Source organism: Calonectris borealis, chromosome 1 (assembly GCF_964195595.1).
Source record: "Calonectris borealis chromosome 1, bCalBor7.hap1.2, whole genome shotgun sequence".
NCBI lineage: Eukaryota > Metazoa > Chordata > Aves > Procellariiformes > Procellariidae > Calonectris > Calonectris borealis.
In genome coordinates this window covers 195832887-195853866 of record NC_134312.1, presented here as the reverse complement: position 1 = coordinate 195853866, position 20980 = coordinate 195832887, and the positions used below count along the sequence as shown (strand labels likewise).

Genomic DNA, 20980 nt, shown 5'->3' with positions numbered 1-20980 from the left:
ATCACTTTATGAAACTTACGTGAAGTAGGAAATAAACGTTTAACAAATCAGTTAACCAATACAAATGGAAGTTGCCCAAGAACACCTATCAAGTGTCTTAGATTTTCCAAAGATTCTGCTTTTTTCCATGCTTAATTTTGGAAACCTCCTTTGAAAATGTATTTCATTTATGTAGTTTTCATACATACAGTTTTCTTTCAAGTGAGGAGTATTGAAAACTGGGTCACATTTCAACTCTGCTATCCCTAAAATAAATTTATGATAAATTTTCTGATTTCTTTTTACTTACTTTGAATACTGCGTTTTCCCCTTGTTTTGCCTATGTCACTCTAAGAATTGTAGAGAATGAACATATTTGATCTCGTCAATCATGTTTTGATGTGTATTTATTTGCTCAGGTTCATCAGCTTGGCTGTGAAGTTGTAGTCCTGTTGCTAGAACTGAATCCTGATCAAATCAATCTCTTCAACTGGGCTATAGATCGATGTTATACTGGATCATACCAGCTTGCCTCTGGATGTTTCAAAGCCATTGCAACTGTGTGTGGAAGCAGGTATTAATTAATCTATTAATCTACACTTTCAAATGTAAATAAAAATGTAGGTTCAGCTTGTGTTGTAAAAGAATTGTTAGTCACACTTACGTTATATCCTCTCAAACAACTCTCAGGGACTGTATCACTTTATTTCCATGATTCTGAAAACAAAGTGATGCACGTGGTAGAAGATGCTCTTACTATATGTATATTTGAATTCTGTGGCATTTTTATGCTATTTTGCTCAGGAAGATCCAAAATAACCACAACGCTTTGATTTGAACTTGGGTCATAAATCTAGTTTTAAAAGATTTGGCATGGTTTTTCATTTACTTTATAAAAGGAAAAACGTTTTAAATGTTATTAGCTTGAAAGTAATTATTTTGTTCTTTTTCTAACTGGCTTTCATTTGATTTGGTTACCTGTTCCTTTTCTGTAGACTGGTATCATCACTGCTGCTAATGCTAAGCAAGCACAAGCTAAATGAAGACACAAATACAAATACTGCTTTTGTGTCAGGCCTTCAGAAAATTTTTTTTTCTTGTATCTTTTCAAGACAAAAGTTATAGAGAAATTCATGGTAGTCTAAAAAAAGAAGATTATTTGCACCTAACTAAAGTCTGAAAATATTTTGTGTTTGCAAATTCAGTTATTTTAAGGGTTTTTTTTGTTTAATGAACACATAAACATATCAGCCAGTCTTTTTTCCTCAGATTGTGTTACCTATGCCACTGTGTCCTAAAAATTAATCTTTCACATACCTACAGTAAAAATTGAGAGTATGATCTGCATGATTTACTTTGAAGGGAAAGTCCGATTTCTATCAAGTTGGGAATTTTTATTAATATTTGAAAGCTGTTAACAGTTTTTCCTCTGTTGTCTATCAACATGTATAGAGAGGCCACTGCTTAAACTACTTGTAAAATGAGCAGTAATGTATCTCATTGTTGATGTATGTCTTTCTACAAAGAAGCCACTTCCCTTAACTCGCTTTTTATTATTATTTTTTAAACTTAGTGGGAGGGCAAAGAGACAGGTGTAGAGGGTGCATTGCAGCTAGTAGTTGGAATTACCAGGAATGTCTCATGCCACACATGTATTTGCCGTATTTTTTAACACTAAAATATCCAAATAGGCATTCTGCAGCCATCCAGGAGCACAGTAGTTCACATCTAGGATGAGAAATGGCTGGTTCACAATTGAATCAGGTGCATTTACAAATCATCATTAGAAAGCAAAAGCTTTTTTAGTGAAAATCCAAACATTGTAACATGGGAATTGCTTTTCTAGCAATATTCTCAGTAGGCTAACACTTTAATATGTTTAACCTTACAATTAATGTTGACTTTATAGATAGTGGACTTTTTGAAGCAGTTCCTCGTGTTGACTCTTTGAAAACAATTTTGATAGAACTGTCTAATGTCTGGGAATGTTCATGTCAGAGATAGCGCCTTTTCTCCAAAGGGACTTTGCAGACTCCAAATATTTTAATTGCAGCTTGGCTTAAGAAGAAGTACTTTATCCCTGGAAATTTTCATGCTACCCATCTTCTCTCATGGGTGTTGGCCTGTTCCATAAACAGTTTATGTTATAAGTTAAAATTAATTGACAGTTATAGACACAGGTATTGCATTTCTCACTGTGGGTAACTCAGTGCATTCCTAAACATTAGTCTAAGGTAATTATAAATAATCTTTTCTTTCTTCCCATTCACCAGATGGCCCTTTGATCAAGTAGCGTGTATTCATAAAAGCTGCCTTTCCCATATTCGGTGGTAGAACAGAGAAAAGAAAAATGACATTCTCTTCAGACCGTATTACAGAGTAAATCAGAGTGAATATAATCTGCATTCCTCACCAACATTCAGAAAAATGTACTGTTTATTCTTCTAGGAACTATCCTTTTGATATAGTGACGCTTTTAAACTTGGTGCTATTCAAGGCATCTGACACCAACAGAGAGATTTATGAAATTTCCATGCAACTTATGCAGGCATGTATCAGCTATTTTTTTTTAAAACAACAAAATGCATGTGTTCTCCTAGCTTTGGGGGTTTTTTGTGAACTTATAAAGTACTGTTTATTTGCTTTTTAGTTTTGTTTTGAAAACAAACAATTAGTTTTTTCTTGGCTATAAATACTTATGGGAATATATATATAAAAATTAATGGAAAAATATTAATTTTGGTGTCTTTCAAATTTGGAGAGTATATTCCAAAGCATATAAATCATTCTCTGATATCTAAACTTGAAATGCTGACATTTCCTGAATTAATGAACTTTTATTGTCTCACTACATTATTTTTTCTCTTTCATAGATCCTTGAATCAAAGCTTTTTGTTTATTCAAAAAAGGTAGCTGAGCAAAGACCAGGCAGTATCTTGTATGGTACACATGGTCCATTGCCACCTCTTTACAGTGTCTCGCTTGCCCTTCTTTCATATGAGCTAGCAAGGATGTATCCTGAACTTACCCTTCCACTTTTTTCAGGTACCTATATCTATTTGACCTATTATCTACTTTACGTTTTTGTACAAATGGTAGAGTGCTAAGACATTTCCATCTGTGAACAGCAATTCTGTTTATAAATTTAACTTGACCTGGTTTTATTCTGGTTCAGGTCAAATCAGATTTAGGAATGCAATATATATTTCCTAGAGGTACTTAAACGAAGTACAGAATAGCTATTTAAAAACCTTGGATGGGGATTCTGTGCTGCTTATGTCATCTTAGGGTAACTTTGAAATAACAAGGGCCCTGGATAAGTTAAAGTGACATTGGCAAACTCTACTGTAATGGGTTCTCGTGTTAAGCATAGTGATTCTTCTTATACATACATTTATTTAGATGATACTGTGAGGATAGAATTCTTCATTTTATATCAATATGACTTTAACTTTGGGAAGATTGATTGCATGTGTCTACTTTTACCAATGATTCAAATCACTCTGAGTGAGTGACTTCGACCTTCTGTTATTTGGCACATCTGCAAGTCATTAGTATCATTTTAATTTTATCAGAAATACATTTTGTCAGGGTTACTGAGGAAAATGTTAAAGAATCAGACCTGCAGGAGCACCATTCAAAATATGCCCACTCTGAGACAGTTCCTGGGAACAATTACATTTTGAGACCTATCTGTCTGGTTTCATCCATCATCTAATGTGTTGCTCTAGTTTTTAAGTAACAGAATGCAATGTCTGTAATCGTGGGAATTCTTACTGGCTTCTAAAAACCCGTTCTGTTGTTTTTACTCAGTCTGTAGGGGCTGGAGGAAGGGTGAAGGAACAATACATCATCCATTTCTTAGTGCCCAAGATACCATGAGTTATTTATAACTGGTGTAGGGAAATTCTGAGGGCTCATTTATCTTAAAAAAAAACAAATGTTGTTCATTATTACTGTTACCATCTATTCATGTTGCTGTAGTGGCTATGTTGTTTAAAATAACTCAGATACAGTCCAAATCAGAGCCCCTTTCTATACATCTAGAATCATAAGGAGAAAGAACAGTGTATGTCTTGAAGATTTTTAATTGTATTGATTTTTATTGTAATTCTCCAAGAGCTCTTGAAATTCTCGACTAACAGCCAATAGCTGAGTTATCCTCTTTATTGACATCCATTTCACTTATCACATAATATGGCACAGTAACAAGGGGTGACTTTCTGTTTCAAAGCCCAGACTACGTTAGTTATTTTAGACAGAAGACCTGACCAATTGCTTGCTATTATTGACCATTAAATTAATGTTTCTCTTCAGGAAGCTCACGTATATGGTTTTTTATGCTTGTGGTTTGCAAGATAAAACCATCAGGTGGTCTAAAACATGTCAGAAATCTGATTTAAACCATGTATTTAAGGTTTCCTTCATAAACTAACATGTCCTTTTCAACTTTTACTATTTTAGAGGTAAGCCAGCGATTTCCAACAACACATCCAAATGGAAGACAGATCATGCTTACCTATCTGCTACCATGGCTTCATAATATTGAACTTGTAGACAACAGACTGCTCCTCCCTGGTTCAAGCCCTACCACTCCAGAAGATGAACTGAAGGACAAGGATGGGGAAATAACAGTCACAAGTGGATTAAAAGGCAATGGCTGGGGCTCTCCTGAGGCCACCTCACTGGTTCTTAATAATCTCATGTATATGACAGCCAAGGTAAAAGAGCAAAACAAACAAAAAACCCAACCTGTAAAACAATTTCTGAAATTTTCAAACTTACGTGTCTTAAGCAAAAGATATTTAGGTTTCTTCCCTCCGATACCAGAAATTTTGCACTGGAACAGTCTGTACTAATCAGGTGCAACCTTCTTTTTGAAGAAGTTCCTTCACTTTTTCTTTTAAGGACAATGCTAAAACTGTTCTCTTTCAAAACATGAACAAAGAAAAGTGTTTTACCCTTTAAAAAAAAAACTTAATAGTGAGAGCGTTAAGGATTAGTTATAGAGGAACTAAGTTCAGTTCCCTCCTGTATCACCTCCCTGGTTAATGTCTAAGGCAGCAGATGAAAGTTTATTTGGGGGTGAGAATGAGCACTTGGAATTTGTCCTACTGAAGCTCTTGTACTGTCTAGGAAACACTTAAATATTCTTTGAGAGAGAGAAAAGGAAAAAATTAGCATAAATTTCTAAGGTGATAGTTAAAGCATTCTTTTGTAAAAGGGAAGGTATTTTACATCCCAGGTCCTGATAAAAGACCAGGGATTCCTTTTTTTCAATTACTTTTTCATGTAAAATGCCTAAGCAGCTAGTGGAGAAGGTACCGGGAATCCATCTTTTCCTTCTCTTTGATGAGTTGCAGGCTGCTATACTAGCGTGCTGTGCCTGCTCTGGTACTGCTTTTGCCAGATTCAGTACATATGTCTGAACTGCTAAATACCTCAAGAAGTAATGCCTGGTACCTATGTCATATGGGACAGAGTGGTTCACATTTCCTATCCTGCTCAGGGTTAATCCTCTCTTGAGCAGAATGTCTGTGTCCATGCTACATAGCAGTTGATTCTGGATCTTGCCTCCTGTTGAGGCCCTGTAAGTAAAACAGAATTTATTATTTTGTGTGCATTTTGCCATATGAGCATGTCTGAAGTAATGAGGGGGCTGTGCTTCAGCCCACCAGAACGTTTGGTTGATACTTGTTGCATATCCATGGTATGATACTGGCTCATGAATTATCTGGTGGTCCAGAGTCCAAGGATATTGTTAGAGGAATTCTATGGGTTGAAAACAGATGTGATGCAGTCTTATGGAGCAAGTTGCTTCCAAAACCACACAAAGTTTTTGTTCCAGATTGAACAAGTATGCTTTCTTCAAACCATATTGAATGACCTAGCTTTGAGGCTGTATGTGTGATAAAGGGACTGGCACCTGCAAGTGCCAGTGTAGATGACAGTAGATGTGGATGCCTGTGACAGTGTAGATGTATTAAAGCATTTTCAGTAGAATAGCATGACCTGGAGATTGCCACTCCTCTCCTAGCAGAATGTCAGTCTGTGCAGTGGTTAAAACAGTCTTCTCAAAGTGGGAGCCAAAGATTTTACATAGGAAACAGAACAGCTTCAATTCTAGACTCCCACATCCTGGATGCATGCACTAACCATTTAAATGACTGGACAAAAGGGAGTCATTCCTATAACTGTGTCTTGCAACAGAGAGCAAAAGCTGCTCGTTTCCAATGTGAAAGCAAAGGGCTGTCTAATGCTTAATTCTGCTAGGATTTACTCAGGAGAGAGATGCTGAATTGTTCACTACTGTGAAGGCTGAAGCACTTAGGTACAGACATGCAGAAACAGAACTTCAGTTGCTTGAACAACTGTAAAGATTAAACCAAATAAACTGCTTGATTTTAGGATCACCTTTTGAATTTACGTTCCTAAAAGACTTTTTTTTTTTTGTGATTTAAGTCCTTCTGTGGATCTGAACCTAAATACTTTTAAATAGAATTTATGCTCTGAAGTATGTCAGGTAGCTTTTGAAAGTACTGTTTTGTCACTTTTTACAGCATTTTACTATTGGTTTTGTATGAGAAAATGCTCTAAAAGAGCATGCCTTAGTTTGGAAGTCTGCATATTTCAAGAAATGTATGCCTATGATCCTTTGCAGTATGGAGATGAAATTCCCGGACCAGAGATGGAAAATGTCTGGAATGCTTTGGCCAACAATGAAAAATGGAGTAACAACCTTAGGATAACACTGCAGTTTCTCATTAGTTTGTGTGGTGTTAGCAGTGATACCATCCTTTTACCTTATGTAAGTGTTTGCACTTTATTTTATTTACTATTGGTTGCACAGGTTTTAATGAAAACAGCTATCACCTGCAGAAAATACATTTCTGTTTCAAAAATAAGAAGTACCAACATATTCCCTAGCACACTACAGAAAATTAAATCACAGGAATAAATGAGCCAAGAAACTGAAATTCAAGAAAGGAATTGAGTAGTGGGAATCTCAGTCTCCACCAGTGGAGCACATCTCATTTCAAGCAAGAGGTGGGCTCCTCTCATGCAAAGAGCAACTTTGCATGTCTGTGTAAGGGGCCGGTAACAGGGACTGGCCTTAGGTTGCCAGAATGAACAAGAAAAAATACTAGAAATACTTTTTCATGTCAGAATTGCATAAAAATATGCAATTTACATATATATATTTAAAATTTTATTTAAAAGACAGAGTGGCTGTTCAGAGGTTAAATAACTTGCATGAAAAATGAAGAGAAGTAAAAATACTAAATGCTTATAATTTTTGTCAGTAATCAATTTTTACAAAGCTATTAGTTAAATTTTGAACGTCCTTTAAACAATGGATGTTATAGCATGAATGGGACATACCATGCTATGATCTTATTAGTTTGTTTGTCGTAAAGATTTAGGTGTTCCTTCAGAAAAGCATGTAGTTTTAAGAAAGTGCTACATTCTCTTCTGCTTTAGCAGACTAAGGCTTTCTGTGGGACATCTCAAGAAACACAAGATAGCTAACCTTTATAAGCTCCTTACCATATCAACTTTTGCCTTTGCACGGCTGTCATGAATTATATAATTGTTCCTGCAATGTGCAAGTCAAACTGTGCAGGATATTGTTATTATTCAAGTTAAAATAAAATCAGGGCTGTCTGAGAAAAGCAAGATAGTCCCATTCCCATGTTCCTTATTGCTCAGTTGCTGGGTGAAGCAGAATCTAAATTTAGTAAATTTTCCAGCACAATTACAATATGCTATTTTATTAGTTAGCCTCTTTCTATTGATTTCCCTGAAATAAATTTGAAATTACTATTAATGTGATTAAACTTATCTAAAAAGCTTCATAAACATACTTCATTTACAGTTGCTGAAATATTACTTTGCTTAAAGTGTTTATGATGACGGCTCTGCATAATAGAATAAAGGAAATACAGAACACCCTAAAAATTTTCAAGATGTTGTTATTGTACTGTAGACAACTTGTTGGTTTCTTTTTATTTGTAGGGTTTACTGTTCTATATTCTCAAATCAGTGCATAGATATGCAAAGTCAGTGTTGCCTAGCTAATCAAAAGAGGAAAGATTTGGAAGTAGAGTTGCTGTAAGAACAAACTCAAGGTTTATATGAGAAGAAGACAAAGGGGTTGATCCCAAGTATCTTGAGGGTAATGAAGATCTTTCTATCAATCGTGACAGAGTGACAGAGCCTCTCCATTCAGTGTTGACCATGCTTTGAGCAGGAGGTTACATGAGAGACCTCCCAGGTTCTTTCCAACCTGACTGATCCTGCAATCTTTGACAGACTTGGGATCAGGCCTAAAGGTGGCCTCCATGAGGAGGAGCTATGATGGCAGAGAACAAGTGGAAATCACAGAGATAAGAGACAAAATGAGGGCTGTTGTATTTCTGACAGCTATTAGGAATAAAAAAATAATTTAAAAAAAAAATTAAAAGGAATAGGGGCAGTTTTCTAAGAGGAAGGAGTAGTCCTGTGGTGAATATATGACTCACTCCTAAATTTGTAGCCTGATTGGAAATGCCTGATAACCCTGTCACCTCTTGCCCAGGAGCCCCTCATATACCTCATCCCCCCATCAAGATACTTGCCAACCCAGAGCTTTCAACACATCATTTTTCCAAAACTGTTGCCATCCCACAGCTCTGAGCAAGCTACCTCAAACCCCCTTCCTACCCATAGCACTTTTTCTTTCTTCAAATTCTTTCCAAAACCCCTTGCCTCGAAGCCTTGGCTCTCACAGTCCTGTCTTCCAGTTCTCTTACTCCACAGAGAGAGCAGTCTGTTTTGGCATCTCCAGCTTCATCTGCTCAGCATCTCTTATTTTGCCTGTGGGACTTTTCAGCTCTCCCTCCGAGGCTTCCAATGGCTGTTAACAAGGTGTCGTGGTCTTCATTGGTGGTGGCAGCTGACAAAATTCCTGTGTTTTCTGCCACCCTGTTAGTCTGTGTTCTGTAATGTTGAGTTAAAAGTCTGATTCTCCGATTTTGCAAAATCTGGAAAAGTTTTCAACTTCTGTAGGAAGCCTGACTATACTTATGAGTCACCCCTTAACTGATAGCTTTGTCTGGAGTAGGAAAATACACAGGGCTTATCAAACGCATCTGCTTAGTGTCCTGATAATGCCCTGGAGTTTACAGATAAGAAATCATACCTAACTCTGCTAACTACACAAGACTGCTGATACCATAAACATGTATCTTCCATTATCATGTAGATAATACATACACATTAGCAAATAAAGATAATTCGAACAGTTTATCAGCACTGTTCCAGCTCATCTGGGCTCAAAAGACCACGCAGTTGCAAGATTGCCAGTCTACCCATCTCCTTTTGGAGCCCTCTGTGCCCCAAGGCAGTCACCAGCTGCTTCATGCCTTCAGCCATCTGTTCTGCCTGTGTGGTCCAAGTCAAAAGCATGCCTGACTTACATTTTTTTTTTTTCCAATCAGCTAAATTCATTGCTTTGTCTCTTATGTTTCCTTTAAGCATTTTTCCCCAGTGCCCCAGTGCAAATGCGTGAGCTGTCCTTTCTTTCACATACGTACTGAAAAATTTCTTAGAATATTTAGAGTTCAGAAACCTCTTCAACGAAGACTTAGTGTAGGGAACGTGACCCCTTCTGGAGTGAAAGAAGCTGGAAATGGCACTGTGAGCCCAACTAGAAATGAGCCTCGGAAAGGAGGTAGAAAGTCCCTGGGAAATTTTTAGCACATTAGAGTAAAAGAGACTTTGAATATGTGCATTTCTCTACTTTAAGCATAAGAAAAGGAAAGGAAAAAAGAGGGAAAGAGAAGCAGTCAGGAAGTTATTTTAATGGCACTATTTAAGAGCATGAGAACAGCAATACTTGGTGAGGCCAACAGGCAGTTCAGTCCAGTGTATTAGCTCCACTATAAGCATCTGTTTAAGGGACATCTTAAAAAACAAGGCAGCAAGCACAGAGAGATGCTTCCCCATATGGTCTCCCAGCTCCAGCAGTTTATGAATCAAATGGTTTTGAGCCAGAGAGAATCTCTGCTTTTAATAGCCATCAGGTTTTTTCCCTCAAGAATTCAGTCTAATTTGATCTTAGTATCTCAACAGTCCTCACTGCTGCAGCGCATACAATAAGGTTTGAGGTCTTGTTAAAAGATCTATAGAAATTCCCAGAATTTCTGTAAATGATACTCTCAGATTTTTCAAATCAGGATGCATGAAGTCTGTATACATAATTGCTCTGCCTTTTTCCCATGTGCTATTACTTTGATTACAGATATAAATAGCTACTCAAGAGCCTGGCTTATTCTTTGTGGCTACAGTTACCTCTTTCACATCAACCGTATCTGGAAATATAGGCAGGAAGTTTTGGGAGGATCTAGTTTTCTAGATGAGAAATTTTCTCCATTCAAGAGAGTAAGATTCATCTTCAATGGAAATCACATACTCAAACTATAAATCCCTGAGTGTGATTCAGAGTTAATGCTGCTATCCTTAAATGATAGGTACAAAATTAGGTGGGTTTTGTATAGGTGTATGTTACATAGTTATACACCTAAACAGCTCATTGTGGATGGTAAGCAAAAACTTTGGGGTAATTAGATCACAGATTTGCCCTGCTGGGGAAATGATCTTGATATCAAAATGAGCAGTTTTATTTCTGTATGAACAAGACAGATGCAGTTGTGTGGTTGTCGTGTCTGTCCAGTAGTAACATTTGCATTCCGGATCTTTTCAGTACTGCGCTGTAACATGTATTGATTTCTTTGGAAATTCACTTTGGACAGAGTTTAATAACTGTTATTTTCTTCCCTAGATAAAAAAGGTTGCAATATATCTATGTCGCAATAACACTATTCAGACAATGGAAGAGCTTCTTTTTGAGCTGCAACAAACCGACCCAGTGAACCCAATAGTCCAGCATTGCGATAATCCTCCATTTTACCGTTTTGCTGCCAGTAACAAAGCCTCAGCTGCAGCTTCTGGTATGACCTAAGTATACTTTTCAGTTATGCTCTCCTGCTCTTTTAAGTCTTCATCTCTTTGAAAAAACAATGTCTTACTTTTGTACCTATTCAGATCTGTGTATGTATAAAGTGCAAGTTTCAGGGCCTTGTTGCACATCTAAATTACAGTTCTTTTTGATTCCTAATGTTGTATAATCTGTGTAAACATATGCTTAATTCTCTCAACTATTTTAATAGGATATTACCAATGTTTGGTGCTGTTCAGAATTCATATGAGGTGGTTCTTCTGCCACTAGTTTCTCAGAACAAGGAGTCATCACCATGCTGTGATCACAGCAGATACACCAAAGCAGCAGATTTTCCTGAAAACTGAGAGCTTTAACTGTGTGGCAATTCTGTTTTCAAAGGCCTAGTGCTGTTTCCAAGCTGCAGTAGTCAAAGATACTTAAGAGACACCAACCCCAAATTTAACCTCGTCAATGTTTTGCCAAATTCTTGAAAAACAATAGGTTATGTCACCTGAGCATAAGCTTAGTTTAAGGAGTGGAAGAGCATCATTATGTTAATCTACCCCTCAAAGCATGTAAACTTTACACCATTCAGCCATGCAAGCAGGTCCTGGTTTGTAGAGGTAACAGTGTTCATTCATATGCGCAAGTACTTGCAGGATGATCACTTTGACTGTGGCTGCAAAAAAAGATTTAAGTTACAGGCTTTTATTGCTTTGCAAATACTGTCTGCTGCATGTAACAGGTGTTCTTATTGATATCTCATATACAGGAACCACCTCTAGCAGTAACACTGTTGTAGCTGGCCAAGATAGTTTTCCTGATGTAGAGGAGAACAGAATGGTGAAAGAGACTGATGAAAGGTTTGTGGTTTGGTTTTTTTTTTTCCTCCAAAATGTATGTGTTTTCCTAGGCTAAGGGTGAGATATTGGGCAAAGTTCTGCATTGTTTTGTGAGAAACTCTGATGCTCAGACTGATCCTAACTGGTGTTATCCCACTAAGTCCATTTTAAAATGAGCGTATGTAAAAAAAGTTTAAAAAAAAAGCTATTCACATGATTCTAGTTCCTGACTGTTGTTTAATAATACATTGCAGAGGAACATCTGTTAAACCTACATTGAATGAATTGTGCTAAGTAGATCATGGTTTTGTAGGAATTATCCACAAAGGAGAAAGAAAATCAAGAGTGTGTACCAAATAATGACTAATAAAATCTTTACGAAAAATCAGGTTTGACTACACCTCTTGATTTCCTGGACAGCGAGTAAAATTTAGTATGCAGATTTGTATCCATGATTGCAAGGACACCTCCTTTGTCTGGATAAAATGTCTTACAGAGGAAAGCTATGTAAAATATTTTGCTTAGAAATCATATATTCAATTTAGTCTTTTGCTGCTTATGGTACGTACAAATGACGAATGAATAAATGCAAAGCTTAAGGGCCATCAGATCCTCGAGCGTAGACAGATATATATTTCTTCTCTCACTGAAACCCTCTTATTTTTGTAAGAGAACTTTGAATGATTTCTAATAGCATTAATTAGTAAGTGTATTAGTATTACGTTAGTCTGTTGTTCCTAATAGTCGCTAGTATCACTTCAGTAGTCCAACCCACCTTCCATAGGTTCAGGGCTTAGAGGTACAGAGACAATTATGTGAGCAAACTTTTCTATACTTCAGAACCTTTTGAATTGCTTGCCTTCTGCATGTTATAAACACCAGTAGCATTTTGTCAGGTTAGTTATGTCTGTCTGCTAATTTAAATGTAGGTAAAAAATGGCACTTATCTTAGTACTAAGTAAGGTTTCAAACTGATAGTAAAGAGGATTTGCATATGCACTAGAAATGTACTTCAAAGGAAGATAAAACCATTTTTCCTCTGGATTTTTTTTTATTATTCTTTACATAAATGTTTATGGCTATATAGTTTTATTTAGCTGATTTGCAGGTGAGTTGAGCAAACTTCATCTCCTACTATACTTTAAATCTAACTGTGTTTTCAGGGTTTCTTCTCTTACGTAAATTTTAAATGTACTCCAGAAAAGTTTTGGCATTCAAATCTGCCAGAGACTATATGATAAAAGTGAAAGGAAATTTACAAAGTTCTGATATTGGTATTATGATTCCTGCTGAAAGACTCCTCAGAGAAAAATGTAAAATAATTTGCCTGAATTCATGGGTGGCATTTATGTTATCAAAGATACTAGAAGCTGTAGGTGCATCTGCACTTCAAAACCAATGTGTCAATCTTAGAATGTCTGTTAATACTGACTTCATGTGTCAAGACATATTAAATAATGTTTATGGAAGGTCATAGATTGTAAGCAAACAATTGTCATAAATGTGGGCTTTTTTTTTAATAATACAAAGCTAATCAGAAGATATCTATGTTTTTCTGTTGATGCAATGTGATGTAAAATGCCCTGCTCTCAAGTAATTTCTATGACCTGTATTCTCCATTTGTTTCATACAGTATAGAATTGATCTCTGCATATTTCTTCATAATTTTTTCCTTAACTTTATTCTTCTTTTATCTTTTTTTATGCCTGATAAATATGCCAGTAATTGTCAGTTTGTAGACATCTATTAAGGGAATTTCTTAAAATATAGGAGAATCAGATACTGGAAAGATAGAAAACGGCAGAATTAAGATGGCTTATGATGACTTTTTGTCAGCTCCACAATGAATTTATTGTGCCCTTATGAGACAGACGTGCTTTGGAAACAGCATAATATGTCAATGTATAATTAAATACCCTGCAATAATATGTATGCACATTAGTAAGAAATTGAACTGAATGTTGCATAGAGAACCTTCAATTTTGTTTTGTTTGATATAGTTGTTTTAACATGGTTATTTGTAATTAATTTCCTAGCTTTGCAGAAACGATAATGTTTTTACATCATCACTAGTGTGTGAGCCTCCAGTATGGCTCCTCTCACTCCACTTCAGACCTGATTACACTGACAGCACAAGGAAGTGGAGGAAGCCGAAGGAGATCACCAGTAAAAGTTAGCTTATCATGGATCTGTGGCAGGTTTGAGGACAGCTGTGTACAGTTTGTTCTGGCTCTCATATCCCTTAACTCCTCTGCTAGGTCTGCTCTGGCAGTTGCTGGATTTTCCTATTGAAAGGTGATCTGATGCAGCTTTTGCTGCTTGATACCTGTGCGGGCTTGACTTTGGGCTATTCAGTCAGTTACTGCTTTAGCAGGTTGCCAGAATTTTACCCATGAACATGGGCTGTGACAAAATACTAGCTGTGAACAGTTTATATCTCAGTTCAGTCTTAGCACAGTTTCTTGCTTCAAGAAAATCACACGTTTGCAGCATGAGAATTTTCCCTCTGCTAAATTTTAACAGCTTGTGACACAGGAGCACACTGTTAGAACTTCCCAGAAACTGGCTGCAAAAATCTTTTGTGGAAAGAAACAGCATTACATTCACTTTGCTGTCTACTCCCGTATAAAAGTGCATGCTTAAGGAGATGGGGGTTTTTGTAGAGTAAGCATATAGTCCAGATGTTTAATGTCAGTCTGTGTTTTTAATGAAGAGTTTTCTTGTATTTGAAGGTTCAGTAATGTAATCAGAGCACATACCCGACTAGAATCAAGATACAGTAATAGCTCCGGAGGATCTTATGATGATGACAAAAGTAAGTTCTGTTACTCAATTTGATGAAATTTCTGGTGTTTGGTGGGAGAGGAAAACATTCTTATGACTGGTGGAGGCTCTTTGTTTAAGTTCTGTATAAACAGTAATGTAGTACCACCATACAGGGAGTGTCCTTATTTTACCTTATACCTCATTTAATTAATATTTCCTTTGTTTAACCTGGGCTCAGTCAAACCTGGGCTCAGTTAAACCTATTTAAAGGCCAGAGAACTTTACAGAAGGCAGCAACAGAGAATCCTTCAGACAGTATGTCGTGGTTTAACTTTGAATCTTTCGTATGTAGCAAGGCAAAAGACTTCCAAGAGCGTTACAGCGAGTACTTTTAACGGTGCCCTTCACCAGTATTTCCCTCTAATCAAGTGCTGTTATATGAGCATGAAGAAGAGATTCAGGAGTTTCCAAAAATGAGGTCTTATCTCCTTTTTAGCTTTTCTCTGCTGTCTGCAACCAGTTTCTGGCTGCACTGTGCAAACCTGTGTTAGAAGGGAGAGTGAGATAGGGCTCCTGAGCACACTTGTTGTTCTTTATGTATTTCTGCTAAACAGACTATAAATGGACACTTGACGTTCAGCAGAGATTCCAAAGAAAACCAAGATATTTCTGTGAACTATTGAATGACAATGTAAATTTTAGGAGTTGGATGGTTTGACTTCATTTCTGGGGTGAATTGTAAGGAAGCCAATCTATAGATTTCAGTTAGGCCCTAACCAAATGTAAAAAAGGCAAGACCTTTTTACTGACTTTCATCTCTGGCTTAATAAAGCCACGTCAAATAATATAGAGGCCATAATGTCTTGTCTTGGTGCTATGGACACCATTTTGGGATGGTATTTTGACATAAAAAGTAAAGATTTTATATATTCTTTAATCCAAGGAATTTTTTGGCTATACTGTTCTGCAAAATATGAAAACACTGTCAAATACAATATGATAGGATAATTTAATGTATATCAACAACTATTTTTCATAATTATGAAGCACAATATTTACAAAATATTGTGTATGTACATACTGCAGTATTTAAATACACAAAAAAGTGTGCAACATATTAAACTCAGTCGTTTTTAGTACACTTGTCTTGTTTTTCTTATGGCTTTCTAGTGCTGCAGCTACTAAAAATTCTTCAGCAGATGTTAATTGGAGCACCAGCACTAATCTGATCTGCATGAACAATCTTTCAAAACAAAACCGTCTTTATATTATCAGAACATTCTTCACAAGTAGCTGGTTTTTACAAGAGTTTAGAGTAATGAAAGGTTAAAAAATACTGAAATTTTCTTTTCTCTTTTGGAATGTCTCCTCAAGCCGGTGCCCAAATGTTTTTTCCTGCCTGTACCTGCAAGCTTGATAGTACTGTGAATATTTGTGCAAGGTTTGCTTTTCACAGGGGTTCTTCCCCAAATGTACGAGTACCTAGATGTAAAATAAAATACAATTTACTTAGCTACTGACATGTATAGAACTCTAAAAAGAAAGAGTAATTCTTGCACCATTTGTCACTCTACAAGATAAATAATGCAACCTCCATTAAGAAAGTGTAACTTATTCCCTCTGGCAGGCAGCCCAGGCTGCGAAGGAGTTGGTGGTATGGGTTCTCTCTTCTCTCCAGTCTACTTGAGCATACGTGTATTGCTGAGGATATAAACAGGGACACAACTCTGCAGCACAGAAGCTCTTTTGTTCAGGCAAAGATTGTATGTTAAGGTGCAAAGTGCTTCTTTTTTTTCTCAGTCTGCACATAAACCTGTGAAAACATGAGTGAGGAGCTAGGTCTTAGTGTGGACTTCTTCATGAAGCAGTTTTATGTGAAACACTTAAATTGGTAGTAATAAGTACTGACTGTGCAGTGCTTTTTATGTGAAAAGCATCTGGCAAACATTATCTGGTTAATCCTTAGAAGATGAATATGTGAAATGCTATACTTGGCTACAGTATTAGGTCAGTTTATTCTTCTTTATCTGTAACTAATAAATCATCCTCCAGAGGATGAGAGAAATAAGTAGAGGCCTAAATCATAAAGATCTAAAGTGCTCCTTGGAAGACTAACACTGAAAAATGGGAATGATAAAGTTGGCATTTTAGTAATAATTGGAGGAGCAGCTGCTACATTGAAGGGCTCCTGAAGATCTGGAAACCTGAAGACATTTTGTCAAAACCAAGAAGTGATGTGCATTAGAAAAAGCTAGCTCTGATACTTTTGTAGGCATCAAAACAGTTTTGTTTCCTGTGGCAAAGCTGACAAGCATCAGATACATGCTGTTAAAAAAAGGAAATTGCTGAGAGTTTCAAACCTACCTAAAATGCAAAAGTGCAACAAAAAAACAGAGCAAAAAATAATGTTGTCATTAAAAATTCACAAAGGGCAATGTTTGGATATATGTCAAGAACATGCCTGGAAAGGATACTTTCCATGGCAGTGTATCACAGACTGCCAGACCTGGGAAATAAAAGCTGACCAATGGGAAAATCAAGAGGAATGAGAGGGAACAAAATATAGGAGAGATGAACAAAACTGTGCCGCTGAGAGAAGACACAAAGTGGTGGAAATAACTTACTTGACCCACATCATTGCAGATAAGCAGGTGGAAGAAAAAAACCTATTGCTTATTAACATACAGCAGCTGTCATACTGAAACAAAGTTAAATACATCTTTGAGAAATTCAAGAGATAATTCACCCCTGTTGAAAGAAAATTACCCTGAAGATGTTTTTTGCATTCCTTTGCCTCCTTCCTAATTCAGGACATTTAACTTCTGCCTTTGTAGCATCGCTCAGCAGGGCACTGGTGAAGAGTTGCAAGAATGTGTCACTGGTACACGACTCCTTGCAGCAGATGGCTTCCGACAGCAGCTTCGTTGGCTGAACTTTTCTTTCATTTTTGAAGAGAAAGTCTGTTGCTTGGTGCTTTGTGATCTGCATCCAAAGCTGCTAAGTGACAGCAGGGATTCAGCTGCAGCTCGTACCATACAGCGCTGTCTGCCTGGAATCTGTTTAATTTCCAGCAGCGTGAAAGAGGGATTAAAAATGCATCACTTGATATTGAACACAGGAATTTGCAAAGCTCATGTCATCCTATCACATTATTCCAAACAGCTGAGTTGATAAGTTAACATAAACTCTATTTTATTATTTCTCCAAAATGGGTAACCAGACTTGTTTTTTATGCACTCTGTTTTAATGCTTTTCCACGCAGATGATCCTGTTTCTCCATATACAAGCTGGTTACTGAATATTGTTGAAACCAAACAACCACATCCCCTGCCCATGCCTTACAATGGAGGATGTTGGGCACCACTTGTGGACTACCTCCCAGAAACCATCACACCCCGGGGACCCCTTCATAGGTAAGCAGTTTCTCGTTCTGACATTTCAAACAGTGAGATTCTTCCTCTTACTGGCTGACCAACACCAATCCAACTGCCCCACCACTCAGAACATCTGAAAATCATACCTTCAATTTCTGCTGATTTCCAGTACTAAAATCAACATGCAATGAAGGCTTGCGATTCTACCAGATTTCTACCAGAAAGCCTATTTACAATGTATGACACTACTTCTGATAAGAATCAGACTGAAGAAACAACTAAAACAGAAAAGGAAAATTTCTCTTTCTTAAGCCTCTGTGACTGTTATTCATAGCACGTTTTACCCCTTGATCTTTTATTCTAACTAGGCTATGCATATTCTGAAATTCCTCTTTTACATAATGTGTATTGACAGTAATAGTGTTCTTTTCAGTACTGGGTACTTACCTGCTTAATACTAGAACTAAGGTGCATCAGCGTTAATCATATTGAGAAGAAATGCTACAAATTTGAAAATGTAGAGATTGTTTATTTCTTCAGAAATAGCCACCATGTTACTGTTTTCCCATCTCCAGGAGGTTTCAAACTGATACTGTGATTTAATTTCCAGGTGCAATATTGCTGTCATCTTCATGACTGAGATGGTAGTGGATCACAGTGTGAGAGAAGATTGGGCTCTTCACCTCCCTTTATTGCTACATGCTCTCTTTTTAGGTAGGACCAACAGAACAAGAAATAAAGTAGAAGTGTACTCCTGTCCTTTTAGTTTAGTTTTCCTGAAGCTGTAGAGTTGTGTTTCTCACATGTTTTTAATTATGATTTCCTAAAACAAAAAAAAAAACAGCCTGAGGCAATTAGAGTCTGTGAATTAGTATCAAAACTTCGAAGCTTTTGGATATTTTGGCCAATTTCACCCAAATTTGAGAGGTGGGTAGAAATTTGAAGATGATTGACTTCCTAAAATATCTCTAAAAAACCTGTAGCACCCCGCTGCAAGAAAGGCAGCCGAAATTCAGCCTTTGTACAGTCTGGTTTGTGATGGGCAGCTGGGCAGTCGACACATGACTTAGACCTGGACTACACACACCAGTGCTGTCTCTTGCCTTTGCAAAAATATTGTTTAAGAGAGCCAGGATTGTACTGCAGAGATAGCGAAGGTAGGACACAGATCATTGGAAAGCAAGTTTCATTAACTTCACTGCTAATGGAATACTTTATCCTCAGTGTCTTCCCTTATATACCTAAGCACAGAGGCACTGCTTTTTGCCCGCTGCTGTGTCTCTTCTTCACTGTAACACAGTTCAACTAGAGGGTGATAGCTTCCTTATCCTGCCACTTAACATTATGAAAAATGAGTGGCCTAATTTTTTAGCACACAAAAATATTAAGCATTATAAAGCCATTCCCTAACTTGCGTGGTTGATAAATACTAGTTTTCACAAATAAACACAGCCAGACACTTGTGAAATAAGTTTATTATAACTGGAGATTGCAGCCCACTTCTCATTCAGTCACCGTAGTTACCACTAAGTCTCTTCACTGGCAATCTGGGAAGAGTCTCTTGTTCAGCAGACAAAAAAGATTAAATTGGGAGATTACAACACAGTGGTAGAATATATGTGGTATACTTCAGTATATAGTTGAAGAAAATACCTCATTCTCTTTTTCTGCTACTCTGTTACCAACTATTCTGTTTGAAATTTTTTGATGAAATGGGTTTTTTGGAAAATGCACACTCATCAAGTACTCAAGTTTTGTATATTAGTACATTGATTTCAACAAACTTGTAATGAAACACAAGAATAACAGCCAGGACTGTGTCGGATGGAGCTTCCACGTCAGTTTCAATACGACATTTCACATATATGCTTCACTTAAACTTAAATCTGTTTAGTGGCTGCCCATAACAATTTTTGACTTCTTGTTTATATTGCTGTGAACTTTCTAAGTGTAAGAGGGACCTGAAAGAGAACTGGATAAGTGTGTGAATCAAATCAATAACCATCAACTGATCAAACAACGTCTTTAGTATTATTTGTAACAAATGTGAGAAAACTGGTGCTTACAGTTAGAAATTCTCACAAGAATAAATGAGTAACTTAGGAGTATGCAGCAGGGTGGCCAGTTCAGTTAAGACAGCTTTAAGGAGCCATCAGGGAGCCATGCAAATAAACATATGCAGAAACAGAGTTATGATATTAGTAATCCATTATAAAAATATCTTTAATTTGTTCATGCAATAATGTTTCAACATTACAGTATTTCATAAGAAATAAATGGAAATTTATGAATACCATTTGAGACAGTCCTTTGGCTAAGAACTCTCAATTCTCAAATGTGAAATTAAAGCTAAATGTAGCTGGTAACTAAATGTAACTGGTTTGGTGGTAATGAGATCACAGCTTCCAGGCTTCAAGTTCAGTTTCTCTAGAGTTGCTGTACCTCCTGTGGAAAATGTTTGTGGTAGAGCTCTGTTGTGATGGTGTGAGGAAGTTACGCTACACGTTAGCCAAAGGTATGAATGGGATTGAAAATGAAATATTTCTGTCCTGTCGGAATGTGAGCAGGCAGGTGCATCTGACCAAAAAGGAAACTTGAAACTGGTATGGTGGCTAGCTGGAGAGCCTGTATCCTTCCATTTATCAGAAGGAGTGAGAAAATACTAAAATGAAAGAATTTTGCAATGTATGTATTTAATAGGCTATTGGATGGTTTGTAGTACTGATAGTGAAGTAAAGAGCCAGACTGCTGGTGTGAACCTGCCTATCTCAGTAGCGCATGAAACTGCTGTTTAAAAACTCCTTTGCAACCAGTGTGAAATAAGTTGAGCAGCCAGACTACTTTCCCATGGAAATGTGTCCACGTCACAGAAGTTTACCCTCTTGGGAACTCTTCCAAGTTAAAGAATGGCCCAGCACTGGACAAGCAGAAAGACTGAGCTGTCCTTCTCACTTTGTAGTTAGCATATCTACGTCAATATTTTCATACAGCCCTAGGGTTTAACAGGATTTCAGTCACAAGTGCTGCTAATACAGAAT

General features: G+C 37.0%; 1 protein-coding gene across 1 annotated transcript in view; it reads left to right on the top strand.

Moving 5' to 3' along the window:
- The window catches only part of FRY (FRY microtubule binding protein), a 175930-nt gene that overhangs the window by 101557 nt on the left and 53393 nt on the right, over positions 1 to 20980 (top strand). The window contains exons 29-38 of the mRNA XM_075139803.1: positions 399 to 553; positions 2428 to 2527; positions 2853 to 3024; positions 4444 to 4700; positions 6641 to 6787; positions 10802 to 10970; positions 11733 to 11823; positions 14535 to 14617; positions 17831 to 17981; positions 18553 to 18656. Coding sequence (XP_074995904.1) covers positions 399 to 553; positions 2428 to 2527; positions 2853 to 3024; positions 4444 to 4700; positions 6641 to 6787; positions 10802 to 10970; positions 11733 to 11823; positions 14535 to 14617; positions 17831 to 17981; positions 18553 to 18656 — 1429 coding nt within the window. The remainder of the gene's footprint in view (positions 1 to 398; positions 554 to 2427; positions 2528 to 2852; positions 3025 to 4443; positions 4701 to 6640; positions 6788 to 10801; positions 10971 to 11732; positions 11824 to 14534; positions 14618 to 17830; positions 17982 to 18552; positions 18657 to 20980) is intronic.